General features: G+C 51.9%; 4 protein-coding genes across 4 annotated transcripts; 2 read left to right on the top strand and 2 right to left on the bottom strand.

The window, feature by feature from the left end:
• The first annotated feature begins 2499 nt into the window (after window positions 1–2499).
• Window positions 2500–6819, top strand: LOC129598323 (TATA-binding protein-associated factor 2N-like). Its single transcript, XM_055496165.1, has 8 exons — window positions 2500–2914; window positions 3464–3855; window positions 4545–4920; window positions 4992–5210; window positions 5439–5557; window positions 5630–5880; window positions 6153–6331; window positions 6395–6819. The coding sequence occupies exons 1-8, from the start codon at window positions 2880–2882 to the stop codon at window positions 6681–6683; spliced, it is 1860 nt and encodes a 619-aa protein (XP_055352140.1). The 5' UTR covers window positions 2500–2879; the 3' UTR covers window positions 6684–6819.
• Window positions 6820–7349: 530 nt separating this feature from the next.
• LOC129598327 (uncharacterized) lies at window positions 7350–9105 on the top strand. The gene is made up of 2 exons (XM_055496175.1): window positions 7350–7998; window positions 8177–9105. Exons 1-2 carry the CDS (start codon window positions 7623–7625, stop codon window positions 8875–8877), a joined length of 1077 nt encoding a protein of 358 aa, XP_055352150.1. The 5' UTR covers window positions 7350–7622; the 3' UTR covers window positions 8878–9105.
• Window positions 9075–10961, bottom strand: LOC129598311 (uncharacterized; the record flags this gene model as incomplete). Its single annotated transcript, XM_055496150.1, has 4 exons — window positions 9075–9670; window positions 9728–10330; window positions 10394–10617; window positions 10688–10961. Coding segments are annotated over 4 exons (1575 nt in total), but the record flags the coding sequence as incomplete, so codon positions are not given.
• A 531-nt stretch (window positions 10962–11492) lies between these two features.
• LOC129598322 (vigilin-like) lies at window positions 11493–19096 on the bottom strand. The gene is made up of 18 exons (XM_055496163.1): window positions 18949–19096; window positions 18594–18738; window positions 16780–17150; window positions 16605–16716; window positions 16271–16545; window positions 15949–16212; window positions 15678–15884; window positions 15328–15619; window positions 14913–15268; window positions 14634–14852; window positions 14266–14571; window positions 13998–14132; window positions 13570–13788; window positions 13229–13507; window positions 12916–13155; window positions 12625–12852; window positions 12339–12557; window positions 11493–12278 (listed from the first exon to the last, which is right to left on the bottom strand). Exons 3-18 carry the CDS (start codon window positions 16993–16995, stop codon window positions 12009–12011), a joined length of 3837 nt encoding a protein of 1278 aa, XP_055352138.1. The 5' UTR covers window positions 16996–17150; window positions 18594–18738; window positions 18949–19096; the 3' UTR covers window positions 11493–12008.
• Window positions 19097–20902: the final 1806 nt, after the last annotated feature.

Genomic DNA, 20902 nt, shown 5'->3' with positions numbered 1-20902 from the left:
ATAATCTCCTCCTTGGTCTATCAACATAATTGCATTTTGCAGCCGCTTCTGAAATTTGCGCAATCTACGATCAGGAAACCGGCAAAAAACGGGCCAGGCAATATCCTCGATCGCCAGTTGATCAGCATCGAAATCCAGTTGCAACGACGGGATGCAGCGTCGATCGTGCCGTCTGCCAGGGGATTGGGGACCGCGCCGATAGGAGTAAATTAATTTATATAGAATTTCTCTGTGATAATAATGAGGGATCATTGTCGATTGATGATAGTGAAAGTGATGGTTTCCGAAGTAATTGTGAAAGTTTTGGTTTTATGGTGCTGTTTATGGTATAGGTATAGTTTTAACCAAAGTATGGATACTATAACTTTCTATTTTATGTTAACTTTATACTTTTATTCTTGTCTAACTTTTATAGTGAAACGGTAATTAAAACCGGCGCGTCTTGCGGAATTTCTTGCAGTATTAGTTGTACGGGGATCATGCGTAGTAAATACTTTCTCTGGCTCGTACTGCCATGTACTTTCATTGCAATTGTACCTGCAAGTGCTGCGGAGTCAGTACGAGCTGCGTCAATGCAACTCGAAGGTACTCGGCAGTTTTGGCGGAAGTCAGCTTATTGCTCACAATTACAGAACTGATACTTATCCACACACACACTAATCTTCAATGCCGATTACGTGAGCATTTGGCATTGAACTACGCAAGCACCGTATCTTGCACCGACCGCTCATGAGAATACGTTATATTAATACAGATATTAGGAAAATAATGGCTGTAAATTAGAATAATGTCAGTAGCGACTGCGCATGCTTATACAGATTCGTGCGGGAAAATGCGTTATACGAGTTCATAACACGCTGCACCTGAATTCGATGCAATGTCATCGCATGCTCAAAATTACTTTAATGACAGCGTTGATTTGTTTTGTTGAAGCATGCCGTCGTTGAAGCATTTAATTTTGTGGCGATGATTTGATTACTTCCGTCTCAAAGAACAGTCTTTCACTTCAGTACCGCAGAGCGAGGAAACTGCATACAGAATTGTACACGTGCGGTTTCTACGCACACGTAGCGCTGTTTTGTACTTTGTACAACTACAATCCATATTAAATTTTTTATACTAATTGTGTATAAGCAGGATGCAGTTCTAGCTTCCACGGTTCCTCGCCCGCCTTCCTTCCGCGTTTTTTCAGGCATTACGAATCATTCGACCATTTCTGTTAGGTTTCTTCCAACTTCCTAAACAGCTACGTATTGTACACGAGATAATTATCCTGATCAGTTAGAGCGCAGATAAGTTTCAGCGTGAAACCTGCGGCTCTGAATCTACATCTGACCATAATTAATAACTGAGATCGCAAAAGTCCTACCCTAGTTATTCATGGCAAAATCCCAAACAAACTTTCAAAACATTTTAATTGCCAGTTTAGAGACTGAACGTGTCGAATGCTAAGTCAAGACTCGAAAATTAGTTCGACTTGCGTACAAGGCACAACTTTGCGTGTATTAATCTCCTTATAAAAAGTCCGAAGTGCAGTACTTGTTACTTTGTAGTGCACCACTGCACCGGTAATTCGGTATAATATCGTGTGCCAGAGTACAGGACTTAACGGAATTATTGCCCTTAGAAATCGTTTGAAATTTGCATCGGAAGGAGCGTGTTATTGTAGATAATCGATTATTATGTGATACGCTTTTTTATTTTTTGTATAGAGTTTAATTATGGTTGATTTTTCTCAGGTTGGAGATCTGCTTCTGGATATCCTTTAATACATACCGCATTATTATTTTATTTGCCGACATACATATTAAATTTATATACATATTTACTTACTATTATATATTAACCGACAAAATTCTAGACAGAATTCTGTGGCGGCCTATACCAGTTATCATTAAGCATTAATGTAAAGTGACGAACAGCACCAGAAGTACTTAATCTCCGCTTGTACCGGGGCTGTACAATGTACATAATTACGGTGGATTACCAAAAAGTTAAAAACAACAATCAGCTGCTGGGCACAATAAATTCACCGGCCAACAATGATAACTGTACTACACGTAATCAGCATCTTTAGTTTAGAAATACTTACAAATTTGGTCAATATTTTGACTGAATCCTGAATATCGATTCAAAATAACTTAAATGTCACAAAACATTACAAACAAATAATTATCTTTAAGTCGGTAATTGAAATAGTGTTGTTACGGTTGTACAATGTAATGAATGTACAATGCCATTAATTTTATTTTCCGGTAGGATTGCGCAAATTGGTGTAGCTTCCGGCCTTCCATGCGAATTTGTGCCGTTCAGCTTACCAATCGTAAGCCTGCTGCAGCCAGACTGCCGGCTGTGGGATGCCAATGTTTCCCAGTTCGAATTAGTGCACATAGCTTGTACCGGTACAGGGCAGTGGTGATGCGCGCATAATTAAGCTCGAACATGCCAATCGCAGATGTTATGAGAATGACGGATGGAAATTTCGGTGGAATGAATGGCTGGATGTTACGGCATATTCTTTCGTAATCGACACCGTAATTATTATTGTGGTGAGTGATAGCGGCGTCTCTAAATTTCAGCCTGTTTGTTTTTCTCTCATTCAATGGAAACGAGATCTTCATCTGACAGTCGCTTTCTTCTTTTATCCTGAATTTGCAGACCGTCTCACCTGGATGAGGCTGTAGTCATTTTGCAACACCTGATCCATCTTGTTGAGAATGGGAAGTGCGGAGAGAATACGGCACTGAACGCGCTTTTCCCGAGTTCTTCCAAACCCGAACGCGTCTGCGCTGTTTGTACTGTGATTGCCCAGAAGCTGTCCGCTTTCCGGACCGTGAGATTTGTTTTTTCAGCATCGTGATTGACATTCTTTCGCTGCAATGGACGATATGTACGGCGTGAAAGTGGAGAACCGGTGAGCTTCGTCCTGTTGGCGCACAGCCTGGGATTTCTGTATTTACTCGTTTGGTTTGCGTGTGTCGGTACAGGGTAGTCGTGGGTACTGCTTGGGTTGCATTTGCGCATGGAGCTCTCCAGATTTTATGCAAAATATTTTGAATGTCTGCACTTCACAGCGAAAAGTTGCGCTGTTGAAATCTTTTCCTACTCTTTAAAGTTTGTTAAGAGTTCCTCAGAAGCATATCTGTGTCAGAGCGAAGCAATAAGTTGTTGGTAATCATTTGTAATTGCCTTTTGTTTACGAAGAACCAGTTTTTTTCTGCAATGACTGAATAATTAAAATTTAAAATAAAAATTAATTTCGTAGTAGCTAAATGATATTAGCATAAATTTCGTTAATTCTTTAGCAGGATATACGGAATGTTTTCTGTTTCATTGAAATCGTTCAGTGTTATTGACAGCTTTAATAAGGATTTCTAAAATTGGTGTTTATAATTTATTTATGTACGATATTAAATTCAGTTTAATTCAAAATTTGTGCTGACTGGGCATGTGTGTTTGGCAGGTACGCGTTGTTCTTCGACGAAGACGAGAACGAGAACAACGAGAACCTGGTGGAGCAAGCGGCGGCCAAGGGGAAGGCGGGGAAGGCCGCGAGCGGCGCCGCCGGCGAGAAGGGAGGGAAGGCGGCCGCATCGGCCGGCAAGAGCCAGCAGGCGGGCGCCGGGAAGGGCCCCGCGACGGGCGGCCAAGGGGTCAGTGGCGGCAGTCAGGCCAAGAAGGCCGGGAGCGCGGCGGTGGGCGGCGCCGGCAAGGGCCCGGTGGCGGCGGGAGCGGGCGGCCCGGGACAGGGGCAGGGACAGCGCGCCGGCGGACCCGGTGGACCGCGCGTCAACAACAACAACCAGGGACAGGGCCAGGGCGGCGTCCTGCAGGACCAGCAGCGACACCCCGCCGGTAAGTGCCGTTGTGGCTGGATAAAATTAGAGAGGCCTTTTACCCAGGCAGGTGGTGCGCGTGACAAATTGCGGCTTATTGTGAATATTGTCGTGGTTTAATCTGCATCTGAATGCACACACCGGGCTGTGCATGTAGGCTTCGTGCTGCGCGCAGCCGCAGGCTTTGCATCACCTCCGTGTTCTTCGTTGTGTAATTTTAACGCGCAGTAGTGCTGCTGTTGAGATTGAGATCTTGTAATTATTGCCAGTAGTCAGTAGAAGGCTGACCGTGTTAATTTAATTATTGGTTATTATTTTATTCTGAATAGATTTTTCTCTAGCCTTATTTAGATTTATTCCGAGTTTTTTTTTCCCGAATCGATGGGTTTATTCAGCATTAGCAAAGACAAGCACCGTTTAATAAAAACTCTATAAAATTAAAAATAATCCATTCTGCCTTGTGGACAATTTCAAGGCAGTGTTTGGGGAAAAGCAGTGGGCGACATTTCCTTATTAAAATCTTGAATTCACACCATCTTCTATTATAATGCTATAATTCGCTGCGCAAGATGAATGGAGGTATTCATGTCGGAAAAAATGACTTGGGCATGATATTGCCGTGGTTTTTTCAGGTTCGATAGGATATTGTATCCCTTATTTTGTGCATAAATTGAAATTTATTTTTTTAATATTATTGCTGTATTGCAGAGCGTCAGCAGCGCGGCGATCGTGAGCGCCAGGGAGGCGGCGGGGAACGAGCGCCTTTCGGGGGCGGTCGCAACTTTGGCGGGGAGCGGGCGGAACGCGGCAACGAAGGAGGCCAGCGCGAGGGCGGCGAACGCGGCTTCGGCAAACGCGACTTCGGCGGACCCCGCAGCGGCGGCGAAGAGCGAGGACCGCGTCCGCCGCGTGGGCCGCGTCAGGAGCGCCAGGGAGAGTTCGGTGGCAACGGCGGCTACGATCAGCAGAACCAGGAGCGCTCCGATCGACCGCCGCGACAGTTCGGCCGACCCGGCTACGGACGCCGCGACTACGAGCAGCAGGAGGGTGGCGAGCAGCAGGGTGAAAACGCTGCCGGTTACACGTAAGCACACAGACTTTATTGTAGTTTCTTCATCTTCGTCAACGCGTCCTGATGTTGTTTTATTTGAACAGTCCACGGGACACCGGCGACCAGAGTGGGCGTGTCAGCGCCGGTGAGGGCGGCGACAGCAGCCGCTCCTTCAGTCGGGGCGGCGGTCGCGGGGGTTACCGCGGCGGCTACCGAGGAGGACCGCGCGAGGACCGTTTCAGCCACGAAGGAACAGGCACTGGCCAGGCCTACGACAACCGCGGCAAGCGTCTGTACGACCGCCATTCGGGCACCGAGAAGGCGTAAGTATTCATCATTTTAGCATTAGAACTGTACTATTAATTTATTTTTTGTTTTATTAGTAACTCTACTTAGGTAAATTTTAAGATATTTTTTTAATTTTAAAATTAGTAGTTGTTACATTGTGTTGCGCATACCACGGCCTGTTAACTGTCATAGTAAAGGGCCTGTTACGGAAATAATTCATTTCATTATTTTGTTCATTATTATGTGTTTGTTGCATTGCGTAGTGGCGTGAAGGCGGTGGAGAAGCGCGAAGGCGCCGGCAGTCACAACTGGGGCACGCAGCTGGACGGCTACGAGCCCAACGCGGAGGAGACCGCGGCTCCCGAGGAGCTCGAAGGCGAAGGTGGGGGAATGGGCATGATTGGCTGTGCAGAGTGCTGTAGCGGCTGTCTATAAAAACTGTTTAATTAATTAGCGGAAGGCGGCGAGCAGGAGGCGTACGAGCCGAAGCGCAGCGCGGAGGAGGAGGAGGCCTACCAGCGCCAGCAGGAGGAGCGGCGCCGCGAGGAGGCGCAGATGACGCTGGAGGAGTACCGGCGCCAGCAGGAGGCGGAGCGCAAGAGCAAGCCGCAGTACAACATTCGCAAGCCGGGCGAGGGCGAGGACTCCTCCTGGGTCAAGAGCGCCACCGTGCTGCACGAGGCCCACAAGCACGACGCCGCCGAGGTGAGTAAGACCACAGTGCACTGACACTTCTTGGCTTTTCACACCCGATAGAAGTGCATGTAGTACCATGTAATATTATTGTATTTTGCACATGGTGTTATAATAAATAATTGTAAAGTTGCTTGTAGATGTCAAATAACAAATAGTATATTGATAAAGCTGGCTTTCGTGACGGACTTGGTTGTATTCTTAGTTGAACCGCATTTTATTGTGTAGTGTCTAGTACGCTATGCAGGGATGGGTGGTGACAGAGAATGCTTGTCTGTTTGCAGGAGGAAGAGCGCGGCAAGGAGCGCGGTAACCGCGCGGAGGAGAGCAGTCTGGAGCAGGAGCTGCTCAGCGGCATCTACTCGGGAATGCACGTGTCGGACGCCAACACCAAGGCCTTCCGCGGCAGCAGCGAGCGCGGGGGCGCCGGACGCGGCTTCGGACGGGGCGGCGGCGGTCGCGGGTGAGTGTCCTTGAGCGGAGGAAGGCTTTGTGTTTATTTACACGCTCTTTATGTTTCACACAGGCGCGGCGGTCGTGGTGGCTACGAAGGCGGCCGGGGCGGCTACGAGGGCCGCGGAGGCTACGAAGGCGGTCGCGGCGGGTACGAAGGAGGCCGCGGAGGGTACGAGGGCCGCGGGGGCTACGAGGGGGGCCGGGGCGGTTACGAGGGCGGCCGCGGAGGGTACCGCGGAGGGCGCGGCGGTCCGCAGTCGTCGGCGGCGGCGCCGCGCATCGAGGACCCGCTGGACTTCCCGGCGCTGGGCGGCAAGGGCGCCGGCGGGGGCGGGGGCGCGGCGGCAACCAAAGAATGAGCGAGCCTCGCCCCGTCCTGCCCCGCGGGTGGCTGTCCCTGTCCAGGGGGCTGGTGTTGTCTGTCCCGTTTGTCTGTCTGTTTCTGTCTGTTTGTCTGCATTGCGGGGCCAGCTGTGGTTCAACTTGGTTGGCTAATTGGCGGTCGCGTTGACTAATTCTTGTCTTCTCACTCTCCACATCACTCGTCTCTTTTCACGTCTTCATCGCATTTGTACTACTCGCCTCTTTTCTGCTTGCGTGTCCTATCGCATTCATTTTAATACGAGCATATTTTTGCAAGTGTTTTGTTTTATTCAGTAGCCGTAGCTTCCTTCTACCTGGAAAACAGGGTTAGTTGATTAGGTTATAACAGTATAATGGGTGTCTGTTCTGTGTGCGTTCTGTTTAATGTTGGATTGGCATTGGTAATTGTTGAATTAAGCTGCGAATAAATAAATCCGTCGTTCCAGTCCAGCATGCTCGCTGTGAGTACTGCGTATGCGCTCCGTCGCGATGATTGCAGTTGTGCAGCAGGCGGCACAGCGTGAAAATGGCTGTTATTGAGTCAACAATGTCGGCCATTGTAAGCTAAAGGAGGGAGTTATCGCAGCTGTGATAAGATAAGCCGGAGTGTTCGGCGCTGCGGCACTCACACCGAAATTATGAAATATTCACTCAAACAGCTCGCTCAGTCTTAACGGCCTCAAACGCCACTCCAACAACCCGCTCCAATCAATTACGACACAGTCCACTGCTACTTGCCCATCAATTTCACCCTGAATTTCCTGTTCTTCCTTGTCTTTAATGACAGCTGCAGTCGTTCCCGGATATTCAGATTGTTCATTTTTAACCTTACTGAAATGTACAACTGATTCTTATATATGTGACACGTCACAGTGCAGTATTAAGCGCAAAGAATGTGAGCCGAACAGCAGCTTTAGCGAGCGACCGGAAGCAGGATGTGGCGCTGGGTGTCGGGCGTGTCGTCCTGGCTGTGGGCGCGGCCCGGTGGGCGGGCCATCATAGCGCTGGTCAGCGTGCTGTCGCTGACCTTCGTGCTGCTGCTCTACCGCTACAACGCCGCGCCGACCACCGTCTACGCCGCGGATCTCCACGAAGCGGCCGCCCGGGTGGCTGCCCATGCGCCGGCACACTCCGGCCGCGTGGCACGAGCCGACGGGCCAGACTTGCGACCGTTGTACGTGCATTACGTGCGTTTCCGGCCGGACGACGGCAACCTGACGTTCCGCTTCCTGGATTATCTCAGTGTTATGTCGGCGGTGCAGCGCTTGCAGCCGGACGGGATTTTCGTCCACGGCGACTTTGAGCCAATAGGTCAGTCTAGCCAAATCCTTCGATACTTTACAGACACTTCTTATTATATAATTATTTTATTTTTATTTGACTTAATTTACTTTTATTTTATTACATTCTCAGTTTATTTACTTAATTTCCTTTGGATTCATCATCTTATTTAATTTCAGTAAATGTAACTGACGCGTTTAATTATTAGGTATGTACTGGGACATGTTGACAAAGAAAGGTCACATCCAGCACCGGCCGCGCTCGGCGCCGACGGCGGCCGGTCAGCGCATGGGGAAGCCGAAGGAGTTGGGCTGGAAGGAGCACGCCGCGGACATGGTCAAGCTGGACGTGTTGCTGGAGTACGGCGGCGTGGCCGTGGACTTCGACGTGTTCTTCGTGCGCGGCGGCCGCATCCGCGACATCCTGCGGCGCTGGCGCGCCATCACGTGCTACGGCGACGAGGACGGCTACAACATCGGCTTCATCGCGGGGTGGCCGGACGCCGCTCTGTTGTACGCCTGGCGCCGCAGCTACCAGGACATCTACGTGAAGGACTGGAACTTCAACCAGGCCTTCGTCAGCAAGTACCTCTCGGTGCTGTACCGCGAGGAGACCTACGTGGCCAACCACGTCTGCAACAACCCGCACCCCTACAACCTCGCCGTCTATTTCCACCAGCACCAGAAAATCAACTGGACCAACTCGCTGGCCATCCACTCCTACGAGCGCCACGGCGGCGTGCCGGTCCACTCCCCCGATGACCTTTACACGCCGGGCCAACGGCTGACCACGCACAAGGAGTTGCTGCTGTACATCCACGAGAACCGCACGCTGCCGCCCTACTGGGAGGCCTTCAACGACGAAATGGACCCGCTCACCGATAAACTCAAGCCACGCAACCGCCGTTGAAGGGAGGGCCAGTTTCCTACGGCCTAATACTGTGACTGTGATACTGCCGGAAGTTGAGTTAAAAAACCGGCACTGCCGGTGCCAGTCGGTGCTTTCCGTTTGATTTTGTTAATGTTGTTGAATACCACTGGTCCACTGCTTATATGCTCAATATTGTACAATGTTCGTTCTGATGTTTCGACTACTTTTATCCGAATTATTGCTGAACAGTAAATTTGTCATGAATAACGAATGATTAGGAAATTAATATTAATCTCCTGGAAACAATAGGGCACAGCGTGAACAACCGGTATAAACGCCGTATATACATGCGTTATAACTAGGCCGGACAGGACAGCAGATACTCATGCAACAGCAGCATTTCCGGCGCGTCCAGTTTCCCGCCGAACACCAGCGTATCGCGCTTCTCCCGGCACACTTCTTCCTTGACCTTTCGGGTATCCGGCTGGGTCAGCTGACCGCGGCCGAGGGCGTAGACGCGCTGTCCCTTCTGGAAGGCGTGCGGCGCGACCTTTAGCTTGTTGGCGAGGATGGCGCTGACGAGGAGGTCGTCGGTGCGCATCAGCGGGAAGTCCTTGGCCACGGCGACGGCTTGCTTGGCGAAGTCCCGGCTCAGCAGGTAGCCGAAGCCGCGCAGGTGGGTCGGGAGGCTGTCGAAGGGGTACTCGTCGTAGAAGAGGTGCTGCAGGAACAGCGGATTCCGCTCCACCGAGGCGTTCTTCACCAGGTTGCCCACGATCTGCACCGGCGCGTCCGCCGATTCCGCCGCACCGGCTTTTTTGGCGAAATCCACCTGCAAAGGCAGCGGTGTCAAATTGGGCACTATATAATATAAAAGCATCAGGAATACCTGCTCCCGCAGGAGGGTGGCGTTGAGATAGACCTGCTCGGTCGTTTTAAAGACATACGCCGCCGCCGCGCAGTAACGGCTGGCCCAGTCCAGCAGCGCCAGCACCCGCCGCGGGAGGTAGTCGTACGTCTCTGGGACATCCACCGTCACGATGTCGCGGAACTCTTCGCTCTCCTGTCGCAGCGCCGGCCGCTCCGTCTCGCGGTCACTCATCAGGAAGACCACCTTCAGACCGCCGCCCAGCGCGGTCGGCACCGCCCACGTCTGGCGGATGGCCCGCCGCAGCGCCGCGTTGCGCGAACGGGACAACACGGCCACCAGCGTCACTTCCGGTGGCCCGTCGCAGGCGCGCTCGTTGTTGAGCGGGTAGGCGAAGTCGATGATGTTGGAGAAGGGCACCTCGATGGCCTCCATGTAGTTGGCGAAGTCGGCCGGCGTGAAGGGCTTCGGCGCCAGTTTGCCGCGTTCGCGTCCGAAGCGCCGCATCGACTCGTACCAGCCCTGCAGGAAGACGCGCCCGGCCAGCTCCAGCTTGGCCGCGGTGGCGTTGCGGGTCTCGTCGTCGCGGAACATGCTGTCGTACAGCTCCATGATGCCCTCGAACTGCCACCGGAAACACGCGTCAGGTCAGTTGTTTTACTTAGTTATATTTTTATTATTCTCTACCTGTTCGTTAGAGACGAAGGCCGCCGAGTTATCCATTTCCTCCTCTTCGGCTTCCTGTTCGCCGGCCGCACTGACTGCCGTCGTGGTGGAGGTGGCTGACCGCAGCGCTGGCGCCGACAAGAACAGGTCGGCCAGTCCACCCAAGCCCACGGAACCGCCGTTTCCGGCGGCCGTCAGTTTGCCGGGAGCGAGCATTTGTTCGTAGAGATGCCCGCTTAGGAGATCTGTAAAATCAAAGCGTTGCTACGCAACCGGAAGCAGTGGATATTTTGTAACGACGAGAGCGCGACTGACCGGAAACGAGATTCGTCATGCCCATGACCTCCAGCAGCGCCCCGGCCTCGTCCAGCAGCTCGAGGAAGGTGTCCTGCGTGTCCTCCAGCGCGAAGATGCGGAAGAAGCTCTTCATGGCCACGGCACTGACGAAGGCCGGCTGCTGCGTCTTGGCCGGATACCTGCGCTTCATCTCGGCCACCGTGGCCGTGAACACGCCGCTGCAGAACTCGGCGAAGTGCTGCAGCCGCCCGAGGAGGGGCGCCTGTGCCGCCCAGTCGACGCGGGCCACACCGAATTAAAACGTCGGGCTTGGCTGCACCGGCGACTGAAGCACTCGGCTCCAGCCTAATTACTGATCAGCCACACCACAAAAGACTAAGCGACCGTTGATGTACGCGTCGTAGGCAGCCGCCGGCGTGGGCCAAGCAACATTAAGGTCATCTGGATACATATTTCAAAGTGCAGCGGCGCCGGCTTGCACAGTAACACCCTTTAAAATGACGAAGGTCGGCAGTTCGAACATGTCTCCTGTCCAGTAAGTACAGTCTTAAAGATGCTAGTTGATAAAATTAATTATATGTAAAAGGAAAAGAGTAGAAGTGTAAGAAAACCTGAAACAAATAAGACGTGTTTTCTTATTAATATAGTCATTTTTTTATCATTTTAACTGTTTATTTTTTTTCTTCCATACATAATTTTCTTAAATAGGAATGGAAACTAAAATTCTTCGCGGTATCATATCTGTGGAGATGCAGATGCATATTTTTGCCGGAAACAGAATCAATCACACATATACAGCACATCCGTACATCATTCAACATAGCAGGTTTATAACTTTATTGGTACAGTAATTAATCGTTATTTATTATGGCAATAAAGGCACTTGAGGCGCATTAGTGAAAAGCAGAGCGAAACAAACACAATTATGGACCACAACAGCATCTGCAGCGTCTATCTATCAAAGTACTGTACTGTAATCAAACAATCTATCGTTCCGACACAGTCTACAATCATCACCTAAGACAACACAATCCAACTGACGATTAGTCAATCGGCGCTGCTATACCAGTATCTGTACGACAACTGCAATGGCAACACAACAACAAAGCAACACGTACAACATCTATCTGATCTGTTCTGTTTAGTCTGTTCAGCGCCGTCAAGGCACAACTACGATTAACACGCGACGCGGCTGATTCTGTTTCTGACGGTGAGCGAGGTTAGAAAGGGGCTTGTAAGGTTCGTCGAGGGAAGGGATCCCTCGTCGCACGCCTGAGGCGGATCATGAGGACGGCAAGCGGGACGAAGGCGGGCCGGGCCGGTCCGCTCAGCCTCAGGCTCAGCGCGGGGCGCCCCAGCGCGAGTTGCTGACGGCGGCGGAGGCGGCCGGGACGGAGTTGCCGCTGCCCGCGTCGCTGCTCTGGCGGTTCAGCGTGGGGAACTCCTCCAGGTTCTGCTCCCAGGGCGCGCCCTTCACCACGAACCCGGAGCCGGACTGTCCGGCGGCCGTCGCCGCGCCGTTGTGGTTCTGGCGGGCGTCCTGGCGGCCGGCGGCCGTGGCCGGGGAGTGGTAGGCGCGCAGGGTCTCGTTCTCCACCACATCGTCCAGCTGTAACGACATAAACACGAATTAGCCACGTTCTCAACGAAAACAAGCCAGGGGACTCACGTAGATGTCCTCCAGGCGCTTCAGCTCCGCCTCGCAGTCGTACACGTTCTCCTCGTCGCCCACCACCGTCACCACGTTGGCGTCCTCGTCGTCGCGGCGCGGGAAGTTGATCTTGACCTTGAAGCGGTCCTCCAGGCGCTTCAGCGCGGCGCCCTTGCCGCCGATGATGCGGGCGTGGATGCGGCTGTCCAGCGGCACCTCCACGCGCGACTTGCTCTTCTACACGACCACAACCAACGCCATTACAGTCTACCTCTGCGCCAGCAATCAACAACGCCTCCCTCACCTCGGCCTCGATGATGGCCTGGATCTTGTCGCGCGCCGCCTGCGCCTGCGACTCCAGGCCGACGATGACGATCTTGTCGGCGTCCTCGGCGGCCGCGTCACTGCGCGGGAACTGCAGCTCCACCTGGAACTCGTTGCGCAGCTTGTTCACCTCCACGCCGCGCTGGCCGATCAGCTGGAAGTGGTACTTGGGCTCCACGCGCATCTCCACGCGGAAGTTGCGCAGCGCCTGCAACACAACCAACTAGAATTAATCCTCTGCATCGACATTACAACAAGCACCGCTTCACACCCGCTCCTCCTTGAGCTTGTCCAGCTCCTTGACGCGCGCCGCCAGCCCTTCCTTGGCTTCATCCACGTTACGGCGCAGTCCGCGGATCTTGATGACGTCGCTCTGCTCGGCCGAGTTGGGGATGTTGATGTTGACCTTGAACTCGTCCATCAGCTTGCGGATGCTGGCGCCCGCCTTCCCGATGATGCTGCTGTGGTACTCGAAGGGGACGGGCATCTCCTCCACCACCGGCACCAGATCCTGTCCAACCAGACACAATGTTATTCGCATCCTTCAACACCATCCCGCGTTGAAATAAGCAAAGACTGCTTACCAGGAGCGCCTGTTTGGCGGCCTCGCAGTCCTCCGGACGGCCCGTGACGGTGATGACCTCCTTGGGCGCTTCCCCGTTGGTGCCCTCGGCAGGCGCCGGCTGCTCGCCGTTGACGTGGGCGGCGTTGTTATTGTTGTTGGCGCGGTTGTCCTTGCGCTCGGGGAACTTGATGTGCACGTCGAACTCGTCGGACACGTCCATGACGCGCGCGCCCTTGGGGCCCATGATGTTGCCGTAGTACTGCGGGGGAATGTCCACCTCGATGGTGATGTAGGACTCCTGTGGACGACCAGTAGGTATCAGTCAATGCGCAACAGACATTAACAACGGAAGCAACTCACCCAGTCGGCGACGCGCTGCAGCAGCATCCGCTTGGCCGCGTCCACCGCCTCCTGGGGCCCGCGCAGCAGCACCTTCTCGTTCTCCTCGCCCATGCGCGGGAACGTGATGCTCACGTTGCCCGTCTCCTCCTGGATGTGCCGGATCTCTTCGGCGCGCCGCGCGGTGAAGTTCTTGTGGTACTTCACCGGGATATCCACCGAGTCGTCCACAGTGTTGTGCTGCAAACAAATCATTCCATCAGCAATTTAGATTTAGGAGCATTAAAAGTAATAATTACAACCGTTCATTCAAATCCCTTCTATTAAAAATAAGGAAATTCAATTCTGGAAAACTAATATTCAGAAACCAGTAATTAATGTACTAATCAACAGAACCAAAACAATCAAGAAAAAAACGTAAACAGCAAAAATGGCCCGGCTTTTCTCACCAATTCCTGCAGCGTGCGTTCAATGTCCACCTTGGCCTTCTCAACATCTTCCTTACGCCCAATAACGACAATGGTATCCTTCTCCTCCTGGACGGAACTCGGGATGGCGATGCGCACGTTGTAGCGCTCGCGTAACTGAACGAAAGAAAAGAAATCAGGACGGAAGAACGTGCAAAACAAGGCCGAAAATACCAGGCAAAATAAATCCAAAATCATTAAACAACCAAGAAATCAATAGCTTCACACTTTGACTGCAGTCAATTCTTACGCGGTTGATATTGCCGCGGTTGGCGCCGACAATGTACTTGTGGTACTCCTGCTTGGCGGGGATCTCGGCCGTGAAGCTGGACAGTTCGCGGTCGTGCGCGATCTTCTCCAGCAGCTGTTTGGCCTTCTCGGCGTCGGCCTTGGGGCCGCGGATCGTGATCTCGTCCAGGCCGGAGCCGGACTGCGGCAGCGTGATCTGCACGTTGCCGCACTCCTGGATGACGCCGCTGATGGTGCGGCCCTTGGCGCCGATGAGGTTGGGGTGCAGCTTGCTGGGGATGCTCACCTTCACCTCCACGGCGTTGGCCTGTCCCACGCAATCACAGTCATCACCACCCACGCCTCGACAATCAGACGCCACCCACTCACCAGTTCGTTCTGGATCTTGAGGATCATCTCCTTGGCCTTCTCGGCGTTCTCCTTCTTGCCGGTGATGGTGATCACGTCCGAGTCGGCGTTCTCCGCCGGCAGGTCGATCTTGGTGTCGGTCTCGTCGCGGATCTTGCGGATGGTGGCGCCGCCCTTGCCGATGATGGTGCGGTGCATGTCCTTGAAGATGGGCACCTCCAGCCGGAAGTTGCTGGCCGCCTGGATAACCCAACACCGTCATTACAACCAAACCACGCCGCCGTCTTCCCTGACCCTTACCAGGTCTTTAACCAGCTTCTCCAGGTGCTTGTAGCACTTGTCCACCTCCTCCTTCGGCCCGCGGATCGTCACCACGTCGCTGTTCTCCTTGGACTCGGGGAAGGCCACGTTGGTCTCCTTGAACTTGTCGCGGATCTCGCGGATGCGCTCGCCCTTCTGCCCGATGATCAGTTTGTGCAGCGCGCGGTCGATGATGATGTCCTTGGAGCGCTCGTTCTCCATCTTGCTCAGCCGCTCCTGCAGCGCCTTCACCGCCTCCGCCACCGAGTTCTTGGGGCCCTCGATCACCAGCACGTTGGGCCGGTTGGCGTCCGATGAGCGGATCTGCACGCCCAGCTCGTCCTTCAGGCGGGACACTGCCGACAACGCTCCCTTCAGCAAACGTGTTAAGCAAAACAAGAAAAACGCTGCTTACCGTTGCTGCCGCTCTTGCCGATGATGTGCTTCATGTACTTGTCGTCCACCTTCACCTCGCTGACGGCCAGCGTGCTGACCAGGGTCTTGGACTCGGCCTCCAGGATCTTGCGCACCTCCTCGACGTCGCGCGGCGGCCCCTCGATGACGATCTTGTCCTCCTCGACGACGAAGTTGACGTGCACCTCGGGGAAGCGGTTGCCCAGTTCGCGCACCTTCTCGCCGCCCTTGCCGATCATGTACTTGTGGATCCAGCTGGGCGCCTTCAGCTCCACCTTCACCACGCTGTTAGCCTGTACACGGACACTCCCATTCAACGCAATTCCTTAGCAAGCACGAATTTAAGCTCACCTTGTTGAAGACCATCTTCAGCGCCTCCCCGAAGTTGGCGGGATTGCCGCGCAAATGCACCGAGTCGCTGTCGGTGTCCTGGAAAGGCAGCTCCACCCAGACGCCGGTCTTCTCCAGGATCTCGTGCAGGTGGTTGCCGCGGGGTCCCTGGACGTAGCGGTGTTGGGCGCGCGGCACCTCCACCGTGATCTCCTTCGTGGTGTTAGACTATATAGACAGGCAGCGGTTAGAATCCAGCCCGAGAAATGACGCCAACCGCGGACAGTCTTACCAGTTCGCTGGTCATCCGCAGCAGTTCGTTCTTGACGAAGGCCACGGGTTCGCGCTCGCCGCTGATGCTGATCTCGTCCTTCATGGCGCTGGGCGGCGGCACGTTGATGCTGACGCCGGACTTTTGGCGCAGCCGGTCCAGGTAGGCGTTGTTGGGGCCGCAGATGAAGGGGTGGAAGATGCGCGGGATGTTCAATCGCTCGGCGGCGCGCTTGGACTGCTCCTCGTAGATCTGCATGATCTTCTCGCGGGCGATGACGATTCCCTGTTTATAACAAAGCATCGTGCCAACAAGTTGATTTAAGACAGTTCAACCGTTTTACCTCCTTGGGACCGGTGATCTTGACGAAGTTGTTGGCGTCGTCCATGCGCGGCACGGTGATCTTGGTGGCGGTGGAGACCTCGAGGTCCTCCTTGGTCTTGCCCTTGGCGCCCAGGATGAAGCGGTGGTACTCCTTGGGGATGTCCAGCGAGTCGCTGGCCTGCGTCTGCAGGCGCTGCAGCGCGGCGTTGCGGGCGCGCTTCACGTCCTCGCGCTTGCCGCTGATGAGCAGCGTCAGACTGCGGTCCTTGCTCTGCGTCAGGACGATCTGGGCGCCTATTAACACACACACTGTCAGCCTCTTCCACAACACCAACACCCGACAGCAGTCTCACCTGTGTCCTGACTGATGGCGTAGCAGACGCTCTTCTCGCTCTCCCCGTCCTTGCCGAAGCGCACCTCCTCTCCTCCTTTGAAGCGTCGCTCCTCGTACGGGATGGTCAGTCTCTGCGAATAAACAGACCGCGTCAGTCGTCAACACAAGCAAAGAGATCCCCAATCAGCGCTCACCTCCGACGTCTGACTGCTCTGCGTCATGGCCATGCGGGCGCTGTGCGAGGTGCTCCGCGCGCCCCACGGCGAGGGCGCCACGCTCTTGGGCCCCTCGGGCACCTTGTCGGGCAGCGCCGGGAAGGCCTCGCTGTAGTTGAGACCGCTCTCCTGCGCCTGCGGCGGCTGGCCGTTGCCGCTTCCGCTGGCCTGCATCGCGCTGTCGCCGTTGTACATCGTTCAGCACGGATTAAAATTAATCGAGCTCAACACGCAGTAATCTCTCGTCTAATCCAATCGACTGACTGACTGCTCGCAAGTAGCAACAGGTGCACACGTTTCCAAGTCTGTTCCAAACTCAATCCAATCGACAGAGCGGCCAACCCAGTACTCTGCCAAACACACGCCACATTATCAATAACAGAATATTCCCCATTAAAAATGACGAAATTATGCGATACAGCGCTCAGCATGCACTTATGCTGCACAGACCAATGTGTTTATTTAATTACGGTAAATGTTCAGCTAGCGCGGCTAATAACCTTCCTTCCCATCTGACTGCCGATCATCGCCTCGTTCACGATCGCTTGGTCGCTCGCGCTGACTCTTCCTTGACAAGTGTACACTGCAGTCGGCAGTTATCGCTCAAGGCCACTCGCCAAACCGGCTCGGCTAACTGCAGATGCACTGCCGCACTGCTGCGCTGCTTCTTTGCCGGCCTGCTGCTTAAAGCGCCGATCGTCAACACTGTGCCCTACTTTTTCTCTGCGGCCTTTTTTTGCAGCCGATTTACCGCATTGCACGCCGACTATTCAGCCTTTCACAAGAACCAGCCAACCCGAAAATTAATCAGGATTCAGTGGAATAAAATTCACATTGCAATCACAGATTTTTAAGAAATGATGTCCACATAAAGCCAGAAAGCTGGAATTATTTATTTATTTTTTCCTTGGCTGCTCACCATGAGCGTGACAACAAAAGTCAACTTTTTACAATTAAAAAAGCCGGACTGAACTTTAAACAGTCACCGGAAATATGAGCTACCGTTCCGCGAGAAAGCGGCAAAACAGCCAATAACGGCGTGGCTGGCCTATCTATCGGCATCCATCGGCGCATTTTGCTGAATTGCTACACGCTTATCCTTATCAGATATCAGTTATCTCGCTGATTGTTCAATGTTACTGTACAATTACGACTGAAGCGCGCTGCCAGCGGGAAAACGACAGGGAAAACGCTTATCTTTTCTCAAGGAATAATTACGAAACTATGTCGGTGGTGAAATCTGAACGACAGGATTAATGCATACAAATAAAAGTCAATTACGGAAAATCGAAAACTGAAAAAACCGCTCTTTCTTAAAATTAGATCACGAACCATTTTTAAATTTAAATCCGCATTTCATTTCGAATCAGACTTAATTACTCTTGCTTTATTTAGTTCAGTTTATTAAACAGAAAACTTTTAACCGGCCCGGACTACAAAACGTCACTAAACCGATAAGAACCGCCAAAAAGTGCGGAAACGAATGCGCAGAAATCATCACAGAATAGTCAAAACTGGGCAGAATTTGGAACACATCGCCAGCTGAAAATCCCGATATTAGCTCAATATTATTAATAATAATTAACTTTAGCAAATATCTGCGCTGCTTTCCTCAAAAAATCCAGAAAACATGGAAGTAAAACTGCGCCGCAATTGCAAACATTATGCCAATATTTAAAAACGTTGAAAAACCACCCGAAAATCGCCAAGAGTAATAATTACAATTTGAAAAGCCAAAGAGGCCCAAAGTATCAATAAAAAAAGAGAAAAATGATGATAGAAGGGGGACTTACTAGAGTACTGTTTCCAGGGAGTCCAGTGGGGGAGAACAGGGCTCGTCAAGGTCCAGGGTGAGGCGATGGGGGCTCAGTGGGGGCAGAAGGGTCCCGAGAACCACTGATTAGTCGGAACGAACACGGAAAGGAAGAATAAGACGGCCTGCAACGCAGTCAACACGCTCAACAATGATCTGCGCCAAGTTGCCAACACACGCGTTGGCCGCGACGTGGCAGGGCAGCAACACCAGCTGCAAGCTGCAGTTCGTCACTCGTACACCACACAGTGGCTGCTGCGGGTCGCCACGTCGTTAGCGCCGTCAGCGAATCAGCTCGTCGTTGGCTGTTGAGTGGCGGCGGACGCTGCACTCACCTGCCCAGAAGACACTTCACCAGGCCGTACGCGGCATGTCTGTATTCATACGGCCAACACTAGTCAGCGGATAAATATCAAAACACATCACTCCATTTCCACACTGTTCTTCTCCATACGCGCCAACAAATCTAATCAGGTTTTACCAGAAATGAAAAATCGCTATCGCCGTGTCGCCGACGCGCCGTACACCGCAATGCGCATCAATACACGGCAGTGTAGGTGCACTGCAGTCACTCTGCCGATGGTGAGCCGCACTGTGCAGTGCTGAGTGCGCTGACGCATCGCTTGTCAATATGGACTGGGTGGCAGCTGCGTGAACACCGAACACTTTCCAAAATAACAGCAAGTGCAATAATATTCGCAATTTCACGGTGAAATATGGATAACATATTTTATCATCTACGTGCTATCCAATGCAGACAAAAAAATTGCAGTATGTAAAATTGTAAATATCACAAATGTTGTAGGATCGTGCGTGCATGCCAGTGCATTAATGCAGCAGTAAGGAAAACGATTTATGGAAACCTGCCAGAAATTTTCCTAGTCAAGTCAAATAACGCTGCCACACCAGGAGGGTGCCATTTCTTTACCAACCGGAAACGGTGCGAAATCATCGTTTTAAAAGTTTCACTTTGTTTGTTTCTACCAAATGTTTGATGAAATAAAAAGCAAACAAATTTTTGAAGGAGCTTTTACTAGGTAGGAAGAACTCAACTGCCATTATGACGTTTCATGAGTTTGTGGATGATTAAATGCGCCACCGTCAAGCACAGAATGCGTATGCGAATGTGACGTAGTGTACTTATGTACTTTGTATGTACAGATACCTACCGATTTAATCATTACAGCAACTGATTACGCCATTGGCATTTTCTAATATCGTAGACTTGGTCATTACACAATTTAATTTTAATTTGTGTAATAATTTTGTATTTACAGCATCCGAAAACGGCTCCAAGTCCCAACTGTAAATAGTACAGGAAGTAACAGCTGTTGAGCGTTAAAGCTTTCATTAGACATTACTGTTGTCGATACATTACCGAGCTACATCAAAAGTGCAACTGACGTATAATTATATCACCAGTATCACAATGCATCAGTGTGGCAGCAAAGGTCACTCTGATAATGGTAATGAAAACCATCGCTCGCGATTGGGATTGGCAAAAAGCAAAAACGTCCGTGCCCTGCAGCTGCCAACTTGACCAAAAACGATAACCTTTTGACCACACTCGTATTAGTGACATGAAGTGGTTTCCTCACTGTGCATAGCTACTCGTATAATGTCATGTAGCGGGACTCGCTGCGTGAGTATACACGGCCACCGTGCATGTACATGTGTGCCTCCGGTAACAAACGTCACCGTGTATACTGTATGTGCATTTGGTGGCAGCGACCGACGTATACGTACATGTACAGCCAGTCAGACACCACATTTTTCATTAGCGCTGAACATAGAAGACCCTCGCTACGCTTCCGTCGATTCATGTTATCTGCAAAATGACTGGCCCAGGAAGTATTAGCGCATAAACTAGTACAGTACGAGTAGTTTATTATTGTAGCCAAAGTACACAATACTCGTACAGTACACTGAGTTTATCATAACTCGTTAGTACAACCGATTACAGAAAGGATAATAAAAATTTACTGAACAGATCCCACAAAATGTTCCAATAATCAGGTAAGAGATCTCCGTTAATGGAGTTTGGCTACAACACGTCAAACTCCAGATCCAGCGCAGCAATGCAAGGAAGGAAAACTAACAGATAAACTGAATGACGATAATTCCCAGGAAATGCAAAGCCGCTTTTGTCCTTAGGAAATTAAAGTTAGACCGTCGACAGCGATAAGCCCCGTCTAGTTGTTGTAATGCTTGCCGTCTCCCGTTATCTGCAATCTCTTGATCGATTGTGTCCCTGTCCAGCGGCAGCAACCAATAATAATCAGGAATTCC

Source organism: Paramacrobiotus metropolitanus, unplaced genomic scaffold (assembly GCF_019649055.1).
Source record: "Paramacrobiotus metropolitanus isolate TYO unplaced genomic scaffold, Prichtersi_v1.0 Parri_scaffold0000119, whole genome shotgun sequence".
In the NCBI taxonomy this organism is placed as follows: domain Eukaryota; kingdom Metazoa; phylum Tardigrada; class Eutardigrada; order Parachela; family Macrobiotidae; genus Paramacrobiotus; species Paramacrobiotus metropolitanus.
Note: the sequence above shows the minus strand (reverse complement) of the source record. Positions and strands in the feature narration are given on the sequence as shown.

Bases quoted from the DNA above. Each gene is read 5' to 3' on its own strand.
- LOC129598323 (XM_055496165.1), top strand. From the start codon at position 2,880: ATGGACGATATGTACGGCGTGAAAGTGGAGAACCG. The intron at 3,856-4,544 runs GTAAGTGCCGTT...GCTGTATTGCAG, and splicing joins CCAGCAGCGACACCCCGCCG to AGCGTCAGCAGCGCGGCGAT. The intron at 5,881-6,152 runs GTGAGTAAGACC...GTCTGTTTGCAG, and splicing joins ACAAGCACGACGCCGCCGAG to GAGGAAGAGCGCGGCAAGGA.
- LOC129598322 (XM_055496163.1), bottom strand. From the start codon at position 16,995: ATGTACAACGGCGACAGCGCGATGCAGGCCAGCGGAAGCGGCAACGGC. The intron at 16,717-16,779 runs GTGAGCGCTGAT...GTTTATTCGCAG, and splicing joins AGAGCAGTCAGACGTCGGAG to AGACTGACCATCCCGTACGA. The intron at 15,620-15,677 runs GTGAGCTTAAAT...GTCCGTGTACAG, and splicing joins TGAAGATGGTCTTCAACAAG to GCTAACAGCGTGGTGAAGGT.
- LOC129598327 (XM_055496175.1), top strand. From the start codon at position 7,623: ATGTGGCGCTGGGTGTCGGGCGTGTCGTCCTGGCTGTGGGCGCGGCCC. The intron at 7,999-8,176 runs GTCAGTCTAGCC...TTTAATTATTAG, and splicing joins CGGCGACTTTGAGCCAATAG to GTATGTACTGGGACATGTTG.